Below are 18540 nucleotides of genomic sequence, written 5' to 3'. Positions count from 1 at the left end.
ATTGGAAAGTTTATCTGCAGTATTCTACCACGATTTTGGTTTGCAACTTGTAGACACAGCGCTGCAATTAGCTTCAACCAGAATCTAGTAACAATTTTTAGTCTCAAATTTCATTAGTAATTGAAAAATATATTCACAGAAATGATGAAATTATTTTCACCACTATTTTTGTTCAGCTGGTTATTTTATGGCTAAATTTTCGATTTGTAAAGCTGATCGAATTATTGTCGAACAAATTTCTTAAACTTATTATCAAACTTGTTATTCCAAAACTTGTTCATCCAACATTTGAAAGACTTAGAGAGTTTAAACCGTTTGTCATTTCCTAAAGACGTGAATTTAAATCAAATTTAATTTAAAATTAAAATTAAATAACAAAACAAAGTTATCGCGAATTGAAAGTGACTTGACAAGAATCTATCTAAGCACTAATATGTGTCTTAACAGATAAATAAATCACCGACTATATTCACATGTATACAATTTTGCGTTTAAATTAACGGCATAATTTTGTGTTCAAATTGAGGACATTCAAAAATATTTGCTAATTTTGCGCGTTTTATTTGATCAACTTTAGCACAATTTTGTCTGAACTTTTCTTAACTTCGATTAGTCAGATATGAGCTCTATGAAGAAATTTATCGTAAAGAAAAAAAGCGTTGAAAAGACAGAAACGACGCAGTCGGCGAGTACGACTGAAAGTTCCGAGAGGACGTCTGTGAAACAAGTTAGTGGAACCTCGGGCACTGTTGTTACCTCGCAAATCAGTTCAGGAGGGGAAATTAGCACGGAAACTAGGTACGTATTCGAATATCTCGCCCATAACGTGGGTTACAAATATTTTCTATTACTCATTTCTGTGTTTTCCAATATTTAATCGTTACATAATTTACATACTTTTGGGTTTGATTTTCAATCAGTTTTTCTTTCATTACAACATAACAACATAAGAAAGCCCAAAATTTCAGCAGAAAAGAACTGCGTAAAAATAAAACAGAAAAAAAAATCTATTCTGTTTCGGCCTCCAGTGTATTTTATAGCCTCCCTATTGTGCGTACAAGTTATATGCCCACTAACCCAGGGGTGAAGAAATAGTTTCCAGAAAAATGCAGATAATTATGAAGATAGCGATGAATTTTAAGTGGAAACGGAAAAATGGATCTCATTTTCCTCAACTCTTTTCTCTCTCCCAACTCTCGTTGCTATAATACATATATAGTTTACGCCCTTGCGTTGTTGATTAGACTAATTTTTCTAACCTGAAGACCCGGTTGTGAGGGTTTCTGGGAACAAACAAAAAGCAAATACTCAATTGCGTGGGCACCATGGTGATTTGTGGGCACAAGGCTGATCACAAGAAAACTTTCTGATAATCGATTGAACTTAGAAATGATTTCAACCATGAGTTCCCCAACCAAGCATACCTTATATTTATGATCTTTCATCTAAAAAATATTTCTATCGTTATTTTCTCGCACTAATTATATAACTGAAATTTAAAAAAGCGTAACTGAAAAAAAATCCGAAAAGGAGTTTTTTCCAATCCCAAAAGTGTTCAAGAATTTCATAGTATTCATCAGGTGCTTACAATTTATTTCATGGATTCATCTATTATCCCAACAAGAGTTTAATAAGAAACAATGACATGAGTACTGCAAATTGCAAATGAGTATTTTTAAAGCGGATATTTTCTATTGAAATTTTCTAAATATTACATGTGCTTCAATTTTGATTGCGGGACATAACCTAGCACAGGTGGGTTTTCACAAGTTTGTAGATTTCTCTTCACAAAAAATTGGCGATGATTTGAATAATTCAAGTATTAGGAGCGAAATCGGGCATTTTCCCTCTCATAAACTAAAAGCTCAAAGAAATTGCAAAATTTTGTGATAATTCTTCTTAAAGCCCGTCTGTTGATTTTTATTAATGACTGTGCAAAAACCTGGTGACATAACAAAATGTTGAAAACCCGCAACAACATAACAGAAAGCACTTTAACAAAATTGAACAGCTGGAAAATGGCGCTTACACTATGTTATTATAGAAGGGGTAAAATTTCAATTTTGTTCAGCTCTTATTGAAATCATATCGGAGGTCCAGATCGAAATCGTCTCTCAAAAATGATGCTGGGCAAAACACCTTGTTTGAAGTTCCCTTGCTTGAGTTATCTCAAATTTGGGAATGTCTATGTTGTTATATAATATTACCGGTTTGAATTGCAGCTTGTTGTTTTAAAATTATTCAGGCTGAAAACGGCAAAAATTATAATCTCCAAGACGTAGATGACCTCTGATCAGACAAACACAGACCAAAGTGGTTTCTAACAATACCATCGTGCGCTTGAAACTTGCTGCTGATCAGATTTGTTTGTGTTCGCATCGTTCATCACACCATGCGCAGACGTCCGTTCAAAGTCGGTCTGATCAGGGTTCTAGTCGCTCTGGACATCTCGACCTTGAATTTCCTAACTGAAAACTTCGACTCTTTCAATTCTCTTTTCACCCATTTAACTCTAAATGTCAAGAAAATTTTTCCACAGCTCTTAAGAGAGCTAAAATTTTAATCAAGAACAAACTATCGCCAGCTTTTTTACGTTTTCAGCCTGAATAATTTTAAAACAACAAGCTACAATTCAAACCACTGAAATTCTATAATAACAAAGACATTCCCGAACTTTAGAACGCTGAGATTAAAACTCAAACAAGGTAATTGGAATTTCGCCATGTTTCGCTCAGCATCATTTGTGACTTATCGGATAACTATTTTTCAGCTAATTATGGGGTATAACGGAACCAATGGTAGGAGAGCAGGCAAAAACAATGCGTATTAATCTGATGAATGAAGTTGCAGAATTTTAAAAAATACCCAATTTAAGTTCACGACAACCTTTTCAAAAATATTTTTTCTAGGTTTCGTCAATCCGTGACGAAATCTCAACACCTGGATTAGAAACTTTGAAAGCTAAAAGTTAAGAGGATTTTTAGAATGGGAATCAGACAGATAAGATGAAACTTTTTGGGTTTAAGAATTCAAAATGTACCAAATGAACGTCCTCAGCTGCCCAGACAGTTCACAATTGTCTCTCAATTTTATATAAGGCCATAAAACTAATTGCCAATCTGGAAACCGACATCCGACAAAACATTTTTTGTCTCTGAATTCTATCTAAAACAATTGATTCAAAAACATGACAAAAGACTGCTTCAATCTCAAACAAAACGGATGGGTTGACAGGGAATAGCAGCAGATTCCAATGAAACCAACTGGCACTTAAAGAAAAAGAGAAAAACGAAAGAAAAAATAGTCCTTCTAAAAATACAAAGTTCTAAGATTGTTTTCGTTTCCCTAGAAACTTCAATTTTGGTTTTTATTTTTTCTACTTCAATGTGAGAGGAAAAAGAATACATCAAGAACACTGATTAACATAAGGTTTTCCATTTAAGTATAAGTAGAAGAAAGTTGAAGAAATGGGCTTTGAAAAATGTTCTTAATAGGTTTTATCACTTTTCTTTTTTGATTTCATTTTCCTTTATAGAAGACTCCGTTCATTTCAAGTTGTTTATACTGGGCAACTGCTTTTTAATTAAGTTCCAATTAAGTTTGTTAAGTAGGGCTCAAAGCCCTTGAAGCAAAAAAAATCAACGAGTACGAAAATTTGCGAAAGTTTGTAATGCAAAAAAAAATTTCTGTCAAAAAATCATAGCACGGCTACTTTTGCATTACCATATCAGAACCTGAACAAAAATAATCAGATCTTTGAGCTTGCAAGAGCTTAAATTGACCACTGAACGATAAACAGACAAAATGACTGAGAAATTTAAAGGTCATAAAAAAATTTGAATTATCGATCCTTTTTGCTGCTTAGGTATTCATTTCCAATTTTTCCCCAAAAAGCCCGAAAACTACAATAATTAAACATGTAGCACAACTTTGTCTGACACTCTTAGGAAAAATAGAGTAACAAAATTAATAATTGTCTATCAATTTCAAAAATGGCAGAAGTTTCCAAAAAATAAAACTCTTAGAATTCTTGGTGTTCTCACCTATCATCACAACTAAAAATAGTCCAGTGCCAAAATCATTGCCAAAATTACACTAGTGACGAATGTACAATGAAATGGTCCTTTTGCAATTGCAAGTACAAGTACAAGGGAATAAAAATATTTTTTTTATAAAAAAATCGAAAATCAGCACTAACTTGTTTCATTTCAATGATATCAAGGTAAAAATCTCAAAAAAAATGTTGCCAACAAAAAACTGGCAGAAATAAGTAAAATCTTAAGGACATTATAGGTAACAAACAGATGTAATAATTGCAAAAATTGTACAAAAACATGAGACAATAGCAAAAATTACAAAAAGGTGATGTTTTTTGGAAGCATATATATTCAAAACAATATTATCCAGTTAAAAACAGCAAATCCACAAGCTATAAAAATTTAAAGCTGACCGAGAAAAGTATCAAAAATTGATAACAGAAATTGTTTAGAACTAAAATTTTGAATTTTTTAAAAATTGATAGATTCACTACAGTTCCTTTAGTTTTCGATAACTATACAAGTAAGTTTGAAAACCAAAAAATAAAGAAATTCAGGAATGCAAAAGTTCATATTGAGTTGTGATCAACGTTGATGTCAGACAAAAATAACAACCTGCTCCAAAGTGTTGCAAAAGGAACAAAATCATAGAAAAACTGGAGCAAAGTTTCCTGAAACTGATTTTTTAAGTCAGTAAGTAGACGTTCCAGCAAGTATTGAGCGTCTACTAACAAAAACTAGTTAAACCGGCGTAGGAACTCCATTTAAATGTAGTTTTCCCGGCGTTTTTGTTTATCCCATTTTCAAAAAAATCATAACAGAATGTGTGAACACATATTAAAATTGGCACAGCAGCAATAAAATACATCAGTGGATTGTTAAAAAAACGGAGTGCAATAAAACCTGTCTAATGAATGGCTTGTTCGGCGGTTTTTATTGAAAAAAATAAACGAAAGTAGCTTTTATGATTGACAGCTGGAATTTTATGATGATTGTGTTGTACTAGAAAAGCAATAAAACCCATCTTTGGGTGGTAAATTCTCCCTATTGCAAAAACTAGAAGAGACAAATTGACTGTCAGAAGAGACTGTGCAAATACTAATGAATTATTTGGATCAAATTAGTTCTTATAGTCGACAGCTACTTTATCATGAGGTTTTAACAATGCTTTAGGAAACTAAAATTTTGTGAAAGAAACATAGTCTTAATTTCCAAAAAGTCCAAATGTTATCCAAGTCTTCCATTTCAGACAATCAAGAAGACCGTGATAGCAGTCAATACCTTAATAGAATACCCTAATTAAACTTTTACAATAGCAGATGTTGTTAAGCATCATTTCATGTTTTATCTAAGTTAATTAATAAGTACATATGAAATATAATAGTTTTCCGTTCCGTTAAAATTATTAACTAACGTGGTTCCCAAAAACTGTTTGAGATGAATCTTATTTAACCGCAGTTTTGGATCCATAGAGGTTTGTAGAACTTAAGAACAAAATAACATATTATTTAAAAAACGTTCATAATTTTTTTATCTATGGCCGAGAAAATGGAATATAAGTACTTTTGTCCTAATATTACCCAGATCTATATAATTTATATTAAAAACAAATTGAGTTTTTTTTGTTTCAAAAAGCATTTGACATATTGCAGCTGATAATATTCAGTTTACCCCCAACTCTATTCAGCCCAAACGAACTCCAACGGCCAAGACTGTTGCCTTACAAATGTTCTAACGGCTTTCAAGATGATCGAAGCGTAATCTTGTAAAACGTTTTAATCTTGTAGAATCTTGTAAGATACCGTCCGATTATGAATGGAAGCCTTGACACTTAGTTACTTTTGGTTATTCACTCGCGCCAACATTAAAGTGCAGAGGTATACCCAAATCGTCACGGGCAGATATGCCCGATGTGGGTATCTCGTGTTCGTTTTTACTATGTTAATACATTGAAAGTGGTACAATATTGCGGAAAAAAGCTACTTTAGCAGAAACCGGCAAAATGGAAGGGAATATCGTATCCCGTGTTCGCAAAAGTGTCCTAATTTTAGCCGCGAAATACAAGTACAAACTCAATAACCTATTTTTCGCGCGAGTTGTATCACGCATCCGCTCAATTTACGTATCCATTTTTCGCACGCAATGTAGCTCGATTTCGCATATAATCCGCAATTAAGCCTAAATTAATTTCTACTTATTTAATTAAGCCTTACTTATTACTACTAGTAGTACTTTATTACTACTTTATTACTACTTATAGTACTTTGTTACCACTCATTACTACTTATTAGTACTATTTATTACTACTTATTAAAATTGGCCGGTCCCACATTGATATACAAAGCCTTTGATGTGCGAGGGATTTTTCGGAAAAAAATCAGTTTTTGTGGTTGCATGTATTTAAACTACTTTAAAGCTTTGAAAGCTTCAATTAAATCTTTATAAGTGTTTATTTCATGCTCAAAATGCGCGCGAATAATAGAGACCTAAATTGTGCGGAAACGTACTACAAGATTTGTTACCTACTTTTCGCACCGAATGTTCTTTTATTTCGCAAAATTGGCGGAACCCCTTTTGCGAAAAGTAAGATACAAAGGATGTCATCTAATTTCGTTCATTGTATATAACTAATTTTCGAGCCAATTTTACTAAGGCGGAAATTTTGGGGTATACCTCTGCATCGTAATGAACAATAATTGCTCTTGTGTTCAGAAGTGTGGACCCCGAAGTTCTGGCTTGGGCTAAAGACAAGAACTGCATTGAGTCTGTGGGGCAGAAGGTGGCCCTGTTTCTGAACAAATACCATTTGAGGGAGCTAAAAGAGTGGATGAAAAGTGACCTCAAAACATACCTAGACTTCTGCTCAAAGGTTTGCCAGTACCCGGGTCGACCGTCATAAAAGAAACTTACCACCAATCGTAAAAAGCCATTTATGGATTTCACGGAAACTTACTAAACTTACAACGATCATAAAGGTTTCTTAAGTTTGGCTGATAAACAGTCCATACAGTGGTCTGAAAAGAGCCACTTACAGTTTCGGAACAACATTTCAGTGCATGAAATTTCAAAAATCTATACTCTAATTTTTATGGTGCCTTACTTACCATAAAACGTCAAAAAAAAATTATCAACCGTTTTAAGGGCAGTATCATTCAATTTAAAAAAATGTTGAAGATTCACCAAAAAACCAAAATTCGATAAAGAATTTATTTCGTTTTTTAATTTTAAAAATTAACACTCGAAGTTATTCAATTGCTGTTGTAATCAAATACCAGTTGCGTGTTATCTCTATGAAAATCTTATTCAATAAAAAATCAGGTCTTTATTTTCAACTGACTTAAAATTCAAATCGCATTTTCAGCGAAATTTTTCATCTCATTTTCAAGTCAACGTGATTGATATAGTGCTGTTTGTAGGACATGGACCTTCATGGCATTGAGTTGCTAGACTTCAGCGCAGCCTTGAGAGACACGAATTGGAAGTAAAATGATCGGAATATTTGACGAAAAGCAGGAAAAAACTAGGAAACTCTCCACATCAATAAATCTGGGAATGAATGAAATTAATCAATATCTGTTTCGTATTTGCGTTTTGTGCTCAATTTTTAAATATATAATGTGAAATGTTAACTGCAGCAGAATCAAGAAAAAAACAGTAAAGTTCGGAATTCGGAATAATTTTGATACTTGTTGATGGGCTTAGAGATAATGCCAATTATTGTATAATGTAAGCTACATCACTTTGTATAAATACTCAATCACTTTGAATTAAATCATTTTTGAATTACGAGCAGTTTTCCTTCACTATTAATTGCGAAAACTACTGTAATATTTCGTACGATCCCACTCTTTATCGCACTGGCGTCGATGGGTGGGGGGTGGGGTGTTGGTTAACAAAAGTGGATTCAACGCTACAAGAGAACTGAGGGTAATTTAGTAGTATATCGTGAGCAAGACAGGGGGGTAAAAAGAAGTACCTATGTATAAAGATTACGTATAGCCCATTTTCCCTCAGAACCCAAAGACGTACCTCACAGCATGATACCCACGCTGTTCACATGAGGGGGATTAGACAGATATTCCCTTAATATTAAATTAGTAAGGTAATTTACCCCTTCCCATAAAAGACGTACCTCACAGCATGACACCCAAGCTGTTCACACGAAAGGGATTAGCAATATAGTGCCTTAACAACAAACCAGTAAAGGCATTGACTCCCTACCACATTACACCTTAATAATGTAAATTTCCAAAGACGTACCTCACAGCATGATGCCCAAGCTGTTCACACAAAGAGGATTAGCTATGTAATGTTTTAATATTAAGTTAGACAGTATGAATCATTTACAGTTATGTACGACTTACGTGATTTTCAAAACTGTACCTCACAGCATGATATCCAAGCTGTTCACACGAAGGGGATTAGCAAGATAGAGCCTTAACAACAAATTAATAAGGTCATTTACCCTTTCCGATATTACACCTTACTAATGTAAATTTCTAAAGATGCACCTCACAGCGTGACACCCAAGCTGTTCACACGGAGGGGATTAGCAAAATAGTGCCTTAACATCGAATCAGTAAGGTCACTGACCCCCTACCATATTAAACTTTTATAATGTAAATTTCCAAAGTGTACCTCACAGCATGATCCCCAAGCTGTTCACACGAAGGGGATTAGTAGGTCATTTACCCTTTCCCATATTACACTTTACTAATGTAAATTTCCAAAGAAGTACCTCACAGCGTGACACCCAAGCTGTTCACACGAAGGGGATTAGCAAGATAGAGCCTTAACAACAAATTAATAAGGTCATTTACCCTTTCCCATATTACACTTTACTAATGTAAAGATGCACCTCACAGCGTGACACCCAAGCTGTTCACACGGAGGGGATTAGCAAAATAGTTCCTTAACATCGAATCAGTAAGGTCACTGACCCCCTACCATATTAAACTTTTATAATGTAAATTTTCAAAAGTGTACCTCACAGCATGATCCCCAAGCTGTTCACACGAGGGGGATTAGCAAGATAGTGCCTTAATCACAAATCAGTAAGGTCATTGACCCCCTACCATATTCAACTTTAATAATGTAAATTTTCAAAAGTGTACCTCACAGCATGATACCCACGCTGTTCACACGAAGGGGATTAGCAAGATAGTGACTTCATAACAAATTAATAAGGTCATGGACCCCCTACCAAATTACATTTTAAGAATGTAAATTTCCAAAGATGTACCTCACAGCATGATACCCAAGCTGTTCACACAAAGGGGATTAGCAAGGTAATGTTTTAATTTTAAATTAGATAGGATGACTCATTTACATTTACGTACGATTTAGGTGATTTTCAAAAATGTACCTCAGAGCATGACACCCAAGCTGTTCACATGAAAAGGATTAGCATGATAGTGCCTTAACAACAAATCAGTAAGGTTATTGACCCCCAACCATATTACACTTTATTAATGTCAATTTCCAAAGACGTACCTCACAGCATGACACCCAAGCTGTTCACAGGAAAGGGATTAGCATAAATCATTTTCTACACAACTTTCATTGTCTTAAAAAAATGTTTTATAAGATCTCATTGGCTACGAAGTTTTTTGTTCCCTATTGTTCTTGTTTATACTTAAGTTTCATTGGCTCCACATTTCGAGGTTTTTTTTAGATGTTTCAATCATTTGTTTCTTTCCCCTTATTTTATTCAGTTACCCTTATTCATCCAGAGTTTCTTATTTGTTGCTTCCAGATCCCATATTTTGCTCAATTCACCAAAAGTGACTACCAAAATTAGAATTTCTATTTACAGTAAATCTAATTCAAAATTCTAGACTGCTAATCATTTTTTAATAATCTAACCTAGAAAAAGGAATGTCTCTCGTTGTGTTTGATATTGAGTGCTTGGAGGGGCAAATTGTTAAGGAGTTGGGTGTTTTCAAGGACGGAAATGTATTGGGATACAGTTTCCTCCCACCCAAAGACTACAAACCTACTTTTCAAGCAAAGTGGAACACTAAAAATTTACATGGGATTAATTGGAACAGTGGAAAACTGGAATATAATGAGTTGTCATCAATCATTCACCAACATTGTTCACCTACAACTGAATACTTTGCAAAGGGGTTGGAGAAGTGTAATCTCTTCTTAAAATACTTGTGTAAAGATGTGGAGAATCTAGATGATCTTGGTTGTCCAAAAGTTTCCAAACTTCTCAACAACTTGGATACTGACTGGGATTGTAGCAACTATCCGTATCGACACCAAAAAACTTTTCACTGTGCAGAGAAGAAAGCTTATGCATACGGAATTTGGACTCTTGATTTTTTTGATAATGTATTATATTTGTGATTTCTAATTGTATTTGTGATCGTTTTGTAATTAAATGTTTTTGTTTTACTACTTTTTAAATCAGAGAAAAGTCGCATTTGAAGATCATTTGCTGAGTACAGATTACATGATTAGATAAAAATGCCAGAACTGCACGTTTCAAAATAATAATAGATACCTCTTCTTAAATTGGGAAACAAAAAAAACTAAGTTTAAAAAGACACTTTTTTCATTGTCAGTTTTTTAAATTTTTTAATGTAAAATTTTAATTATTGTTCTTGTTTATACTTAAGTTTCAGTGGCTCCATATTTCCAGGCTTTTTACGATATTTCAATCATTTGTTTCTTTCCCCTTACTTTATTCAGCTCCCCTTTGATAATGTCAATTTGCAAAGACGTACCTCACAGCTTGATACCCACGCTGTTCACACGGATTGGACCAGCAAGATATTCCCTCAATAACAAATTAGTTAGGTCATTGACCCCTTCCCACATTACACTTTACTAATGTCAATTTCCCAAGACTTACTTCACAGCAGGATGCCTAAGCTGTTTACACGAAGGGGATTAGCAAGATAGAGACTTAACAGCAAATTAGTTAGGTCATTCACGTTTTCTCATATTACACTTTACAAATGACAATTTACAAAGACGTACCTCACCGCATGATGTCCAAACTGTTCACACGAAATGGATTAGCAAGATAATCCCTCAATAACACATTCCAATTCTTAAGGGAAGAAAGACACACCTATCCTCAAAAATACACATTTATTGGCAACAAACACTCAATTCTTGACACGAAACATCCAATTATTGCCAAAAATAGCAAAATGTTGAAAAAAATACCAAATTCGTACCAAAAGAACCAATTCTAGCCCGAAAATACCCGTTTCTAGTCCAGAAATACACCTGGAAATACACAGTTTAAGCAAAAATTACACAATTCTTATGTTAACAAAAATTCGTAGTTCCTGCCAAAAAAACCCAGGTCTAGCAAAAACTGCGCAGTAATTGCCAAACGAACACTCAAATCTTCCTGAAAAATAGCGATTTTTACCAAAAAGTGGAGATATCTTGTCAAAGAACAACCAAACTCCACCCAATTTGTTAGAATTTTTAAAAAATACCCAAATAGAAAACGAAATAACAAAAGTTCATCAAATATTTATCCAAAACATATCATAAATTAGACAATCTTGCCATCATCTGTATTTATCAAATTTCTTCCCGAAAATCCAATTATTTAGTGACCTGACAAACATCAACTTTAGACATTGTCTTTTGTGATGATGAATCTTCTCCGCTGATTGATATAGGTTTTATGAGCACAAACTTATCACGAATTATTTACTGTCGTCTAAAATTAGTCATAAAATGAATCAGTTTAATCATAGTAGTTCAACAATTACGTCCTACTATCTTCAAAATTACGAACAATTAGGTGATCTCATCCATGTAGGTGGGTCACTGACCTCTTTGAGAAAAAGTTTAGTTCAACTACTTCGTATGATTGCCACAATTGCGGATATCCAGGCATTGTATGGGCTCATTGAAATAATGTGAACAAAATATAATCCACACTAACGGCAATATGATTTTTCATACTTTATCAAAGCATGCAGAGCTCACGTGATATAATTCTTACTCATAGTATCGTAATAATTACGTCACAATTGCGTCATAATGATTTCAGTTTTTATCATACTGTATAAACAAAAGTCCAATTCATTGTGCTTCTTTTTTCCTTCTGTTCAACAGCTCAACAAAAGCTAGCTTTCATTCTTATCTTGAGACAATTTCTTGCTCCTTCTGTTGCAAAACCAAGTTATCATTCAGTGAATATTCGTCATCTCCAGGACCTCTTCCTATTTCCCATTCCACGTAAGTCATTTCTGTTATGAAATATGAAAACAAACAAGAAAAAACAAACAAATGGCCATTTTTATCATCGTACTCATTCGCAAATAGCATATTAATTCTTCAGTGAGAAAGATTCACCAATACGGGTATTTTATCCTTAGCTTTAGTTTTTTTAGTATTTCAACCGTCTTCAACCAAAAAAAGGCTGAAATAATTAACATCAAATCTGTGAAATTGAACGAAAATCTCAAAGCCCACATCTTCTTCCCCGATTTCAATGATGATGTTGCAATTATAAAGGAGAGAAAAACTTGCTACGGCTGGGTAGCTGATCCTCCATTCTCAATTCCGAGGCAGCTCCTGGTCTTCATTATTGCTATCGAGAATTTGCCTGAAGTCTCTGTTCCATACAAACAGACAACTGTAGACTTCTACAAAAACCGCTCGAAAACACAAATTTGCATGTGTCAGACAACATGGAACTGAGCAGATCAGTCCGTGAGCAATTCTGTGATTATGAGTTGTCCTATAGACCAATGTATGAAAATCAACTGGGATTTTTTGAGGAGGAGAGAGAACTTAAATTTCTCTGGTGTGTGTCTGACGAGTATGTCAATTTGCAGGAGCAGAAACCTCATCGGGATTGTGACGACTGGGAAAATGGGTTGTTGACAGAGAGTACCATTGCAAGTATAGAGGAAGAGAACGCAATTGAGCTCAAGTTTAGCAGCAAAAATTGCGACAAGGCAGTCCCCTTTTTGTATTTTTCTACAGAAACTGGACAAGATACAACGAAAGAAGTACATGGAGCATCCACTGTTGAAAATACTTCACTCAATTCTGCCGAAACCATCCTCAGTAAAGTACTCGATGATTGTGCAGATAAAAAATCATATTTTTTCTCATGATGCAATTGAAGCAATATCTGAAAAAACTTCCCTCAAATGTGAGCAACCGGCGTATTGTACACAAAAGACAGTCAAGAGAAGGGCTCCTGATGTCAATAACCCTGAGAGAGGGAAGTAAAAAGCCAGAAGTTGATCACAAGAAAGAAAAAATGTGTCCTCCATCGGGCAAATTGAGACGACATACTGAGTTATATGGTAACTAGAATAGCAATCTGAGAAGGTATTCCTTTTGCAGATTATTTTTGTTTGTATTTCCTGTATGATTTCATATCTGATACTAGTATTTTTAGTGACGACTGATTGACTGAATAATTTGAAATATTCTGTTTTACACTCAGAAAAGCTGAAGCTCATGTATGCTTTTGACTTAATACTTTGATACTAATATTTAATTGAGTTTTAAAATTCATTTTCGAAAACAATTTTCATAAGTTCAATTTTGAATTTAAATATTTATCGAAAAAAGCTTGTTTTGTAATGTCTGCTTTTTTCTCAAAAATGCGGGTTAGTAGTCGTTGCAGAGACTGTGAAGTTGATTGGAAATAGTTGGGATGCAAATGATATGGTTATCAGATAATGGACCGTTGTCGACTTACGGACATACGACCACAAAATATCTGTAAGGTTTTCATGTAGATAAATTTCTTAACAACAGGTTTTCAAGTCCCTGAATGAGCTGAAAGACCAGATTTTTGAGGTAGAAATGAGCAAGACACGTATTGCACATAAAGCACCAATAATTGTTGGGTTCTTTATCCTCTTGTACGCCAAAATTACAAGGTTGCAACTTAAAAACCTTTTCTTATCCTCTTTCTGCGATACAAACAAATATTAGTTGATTGAAATGGATACTGAGTCTTTACTTGGCACGTAGTGAGGAAAAATTTGACGAATTCAGTTGACCAGAAATACATCAAGTGTGGTACTGGATGATGCAAAGCGATTGCAGTAATAATTTCGCAACAGACTCTAGCAACAGTTGTTTACCACGAATACTATGCCATAATCATGGAACCTTTGATAAGAGAACACCTGGTTTTTGTAAAGAAGAATTTTCGGTTAAGAAATTTTAGATATCGATACATACATATCATTAAGTATAAAATTTACAAATTTTTTAAGTGGAAAACCATTTCCATTAGTTTTTTTATTGTTTTGAAAAAAAAAATGTTTTACTAAAGAAAAATCTTTTTAAAAAATGTAATTTTTATAAGGTTTTTAACAAAAAAATGTAATTTTAGATGTTTTTTTGTCTATTTTTACAATTTTCAGTTTTTGAAGTTTTTTTTCAAGTTAAATTTTCAATTCAATTGTTTTTATTAAAAAAATGTTGTTTTACTAAAATAATTTTTTTCAAAAATGACGTTTTTTACATAAGGTTTTTAGCCAAAAATGTAAATTTTGTTATTTTTTTTTTCTATTTTTACATTTCTCAGTTTTGGATTTTTTTCATGTAAAATTTTCAATTTAATTGTTTTGTTATTAAAAAAATGTTGTTTTACTAAAATAATTTTTTTCAAAAATGTCGTTTTTTACATAAGGTTTTTAACCAAAAATTTAAAATTTGTTGTTTTTTCATTTTTCCACTTTTACATTTTTCAGTTTTGGAGTTTTTACACCCCCCAATTCTGCTTAACTATTACTACTCTGCTTAACTAATGCCAGAAATGCACGTTTCAAAATTACTATTTTCTTTCATGTAAATTTTTCAATTTAATTTTTTTTATTAAAAAATGTTTTTTTTACTAAAACAATTTTTTTTTTCAAAAATGTCGTTTTTTACATAAGGTTTTTAACCAAAAATGTAAATTATGTTGTTTTTCATTCTTCTATTTTACATTTTTCAGTTTTGGAAGTTTTGTTCTTGTAAAATTTTCAATTTATTTGTTTTTTTATTAAAAAAGTGTTGTTTTACTAAAATAATTTTTTTTCAAAAATGTCGTTTTTTACATAAGGTTTTTAACCAAAAATGTAAATTTTGTTGTTTTTCATTTTTCTATTTTTACATTTTTCAGTTTTGGAAGTTTTTTTCTTGTAAAATTTTCAATTTAATTGTTTTGTTATTAAAAAAATGTTGTTTTACTAAAATAATTTTTTTTAAAAATGTCGTTTTTTACATCAGGTTTTTAACCAAAAACGTAAATTTTGTTGTTTTTCATTGTTCTATTTTTACATTTTTCAGTTTTGGAAGTTTTTTTCTTGTAAAATTTTCAATTTAATTGTTTTTTATTAAAAAATGTTGCTTTACTAAAATATTTTTTTTCAAAAATGTCGTTTTTTACATAAGGTTTTTAACCAAAAATTTAAAATTTGTTGTTTTTTCATTTTTCCACTTTTACATTTTTCAGTTTTGGAGTTTTTACACCCCCCAATTCTGCTTAACTATTACTACTCTGCTTAACAAATGCCAGAAATGCACGTTTCAAAATTACTATTTTCTTTCATGTAAATTTTTCAATTTAATTTTTTTTATTAAAAAATGTTGTCTTACTAAAACAATTTTTTTTTCAAAAATGCCGTTTTTTACATAAGGGGTTTAACCAAAAATGTATATTATGTTGTTTTTTTTCTATTTTTCCATTTTTCAGCTTTTGAAGTTTTTTCATTTACAATGAAAAAAACTTCAAAAGCTGAAAAACGGAAAAATAGAAAAAAAACAACATAATATACATTTTTGGTTAAACCCCTTATGTAAAAAACGGCATTTTTGAAAAAAAAATTGTTTTAGTAAAAAAAACATTTTTTAATAAAAAAAATTAAATTGAAAAATTTACATGAAAGAAAATAGTAATTTTGAAACGTGCATTTCTGGCATTAGTTAAGCAGAGTAGTAATAGTTAAGCAGAATTGGGGGGGGTGTAAAAACTCAAAAACTGAAAAATGTAAAAATTTTAAATTTTTGGTTAAAAACCTTATGTAAAAAACGACATTTTTGGAAAAAAATATTTTAGTAAAGCAACATTTTTTAATAAAAAACAGTTAAATTGAAAATTTTACAAGAAAAAAACTTCCAAAACTGAAAAATGTAAAACTAGAACAATGAAAAACAACAAAATTTACGTTTTTGGTTAAAAACCTGATGTAAAAAACGACATTTTTTAAGAAAAATTATTTTAGTAAAACAACATTTTTTTAATAACAAAACAATTAAATTGAAAATTTTACAAGAAAAAAACTTCCAAAACTGAAAAATGTAAAAATAGAAGAATGAAAAACAACAGAATTTACATTTTTGGTTAAAAACCTTATGTAAAAAACGACATTTTGAAAAAAAATTATTTTAGTAAAACAACATTTTTTTAATAAAAAAACAAATAAATTGAAAATTTTACAAGAACAAAACTTCCAAAACTGAAAAATGTAAAATAGAAGAATGAAAAACAACATAATTTACATTTTTGGTTAAAAACCTTATGTAAAAAACGACATTTTTGAAAAAAATTATTTTAGTAAAACAACATTTTTAATTAAAAAAAACAATTAAATTGAAAATTTTACATGAAAAAAATCCAAAACTGAGAAATGTAAAAATAGAAAAAAAAATAACAAAATTTACATTTTTGGCTAAAAACCTTATGTAAAAAACGTCATTTTTGAAAAAAAATTATTTTAGTAAAACAACATTTTTTTAATAAAAACATTTGAATTGAAAATTTAACTTAAAAAAAACTTCAAAAACTGAAAATTGTAAAAATAGACAAAAAAACATCTAAAATTACATTTTTTTGTTAAAAACCTTATAAAAATTACATTTTTTAAAAAGATTTTTCTTTAGTAAAACATTTTTTTTTTTCAAAACAATAAAAAAACTAATGGAAATGGTTTTCCACTTAAAAAATTTGTAAATTTTATACTTAATGATATGTATGTATCGATATCTAAAATTTCTTAACCGAAAATTCTTCTTTACAAAAACCAGGTGTTCTCTTATCAAAGGTTCCATGATTATGGCATAGTATTCGTGGTAAACAACTGTTGCTAGAGTCTGTTGCGAAATTATTACTGCAATCGCTTTGCATCATCCAGTACCACACTTGATGTATTTCTGGTCAACTGAATTCGTCAAATTTTTCCTCACTACGTGCCAAGTAAAGACTCAGTATCCATTTCAATCAACTCATATTTGTTTGTATCGCAGAAAGAGGATAAGAAAAGGTTTTTAAGTTGCAACACTGTAATTTTGGCGTACAAGAGGATAAAGAACCCAACAATTATAGGTGCTTTATGTGCAATACTTGTCTTGCTCATTTCTACCTCAAAAATCTGGTCTTTCAGCTCATTCAGGGACTTGAAAACCTGTTGTTAAGAAATTTATCTACATGAAAACCTTACAGATATTTTGTGGTCGTATGTCCGTAAGTCGACAACGGTCCATTATCTGATAACCATATCATTTGCATCCCAACTATTTCCAATCAGCTTCACAGTCTCTGCAACGACTACTAACCCGCATTTTTGAGAAAAAAAGCAGACATTACAAAACAAGCTACTTTCGATAAATATTTAAATTCAAAATTGAACTTATAAAAATTGTTTCCGAAAATGAATTTTAAAACTCAATTAAATATTAGTATCAAAGTATTAATTCAGAAGCATACATGAGCTTCAGCTTTTCTGAGTGTAAAACAGAATATTTCAAATTATTCAGTCAATCAGTCGTCACTAAAAATATTAGTATCAGATATGAAATCATACAGGAAATACAAACAAAAATAATCTGCAAAAGTAATACCTTCTCAGATTGCTAGTCTAGTTACCATATAACTCAGTATGTCGTCTCAATTTGCCCGATGGAGGACACATTTTTTCTTTCTTGTGATCAACTTCTGGCTTTCTACTTCCCTCTCTCAGGGTTATTGACATCAGGAGCCCTTCTCTTGACTGTCTTTTGTGTACAATACGCCGGTTGCTCACATTTGAGGGAAGTTTTTTCAGATATTGCTTCAATTGCATCATGAGAAAAATTATGATTTTGGTTATCTGCACATTCATCGAGTACTTTACTGAGGATGGTTTCGGCAGAATTGAGTGAAGTATTTTCAACAGTGGATGCTCCCTGTACTTCTTTCGTTGTATCTTGTCCAGTTTCTGTAGAAAAACACAAAAAGGGGACTGCCTTGTCGCAATTTTTGCTGCTAAACTTGAGCTCAATTGCGTTCTCTTCCTCTATACTTGCAATGATACTCTCTGTCAACAACCCATTTTCCCAGTCGTCACAATCCAGATGAGGTTTCTGCTCCTGCAAATTGACATACTCGTCAGCCACACACCAGAGAAATTTAAGTTCTCTCTCCTCCTCAAAAAATCCCAGTTGATTTTCATACATTGGTCTATAGGACAACTCATAATCACAGAAATGCTCACGGACTAATCTGCTCAGTTCCATGTTGTCTGACACT

General features: G+C 32.0%; 1 protein-coding gene across 1 annotated transcript; it reads left to right on the top strand.

The window, feature by feature from the left end:
- Positions 1 to 487: 487 nt before the first annotated feature.
- Positions 488 to 7826, top strand: LOC142342485 (uncharacterized). The gene is made up of 3 exons (XM_075393828.1): positions 488 to 798; positions 6750 to 6906; positions 7454 to 7826. The coding sequence occupies exons 1-3, from the start codon at positions 620 to 622 to the stop codon at positions 7520 to 7522; spliced, it is 405 nt and encodes a 134-aa protein (XP_075249943.1). The 5' UTR covers positions 488 to 619; the 3' UTR covers positions 7523 to 7826.
- The last annotated feature ends 10714 nt before the right edge of the window (positions 7827 to 18540 follow it).

Source organism: Convolutriloba macropyga, chromosome 7 (assembly GCF_964194025.1).
Source record: "Convolutriloba macropyga chromosome 7, txConMacr16.3, whole genome shotgun sequence".
Lineage (NCBI taxonomy): Eukaryota > Metazoa > Xenacoelomorpha > Acoela > Convolutidae > Convolutriloba > Convolutriloba macropyga.
This window is presented reverse-complemented; position numbering and strand designations above follow the sequence as displayed.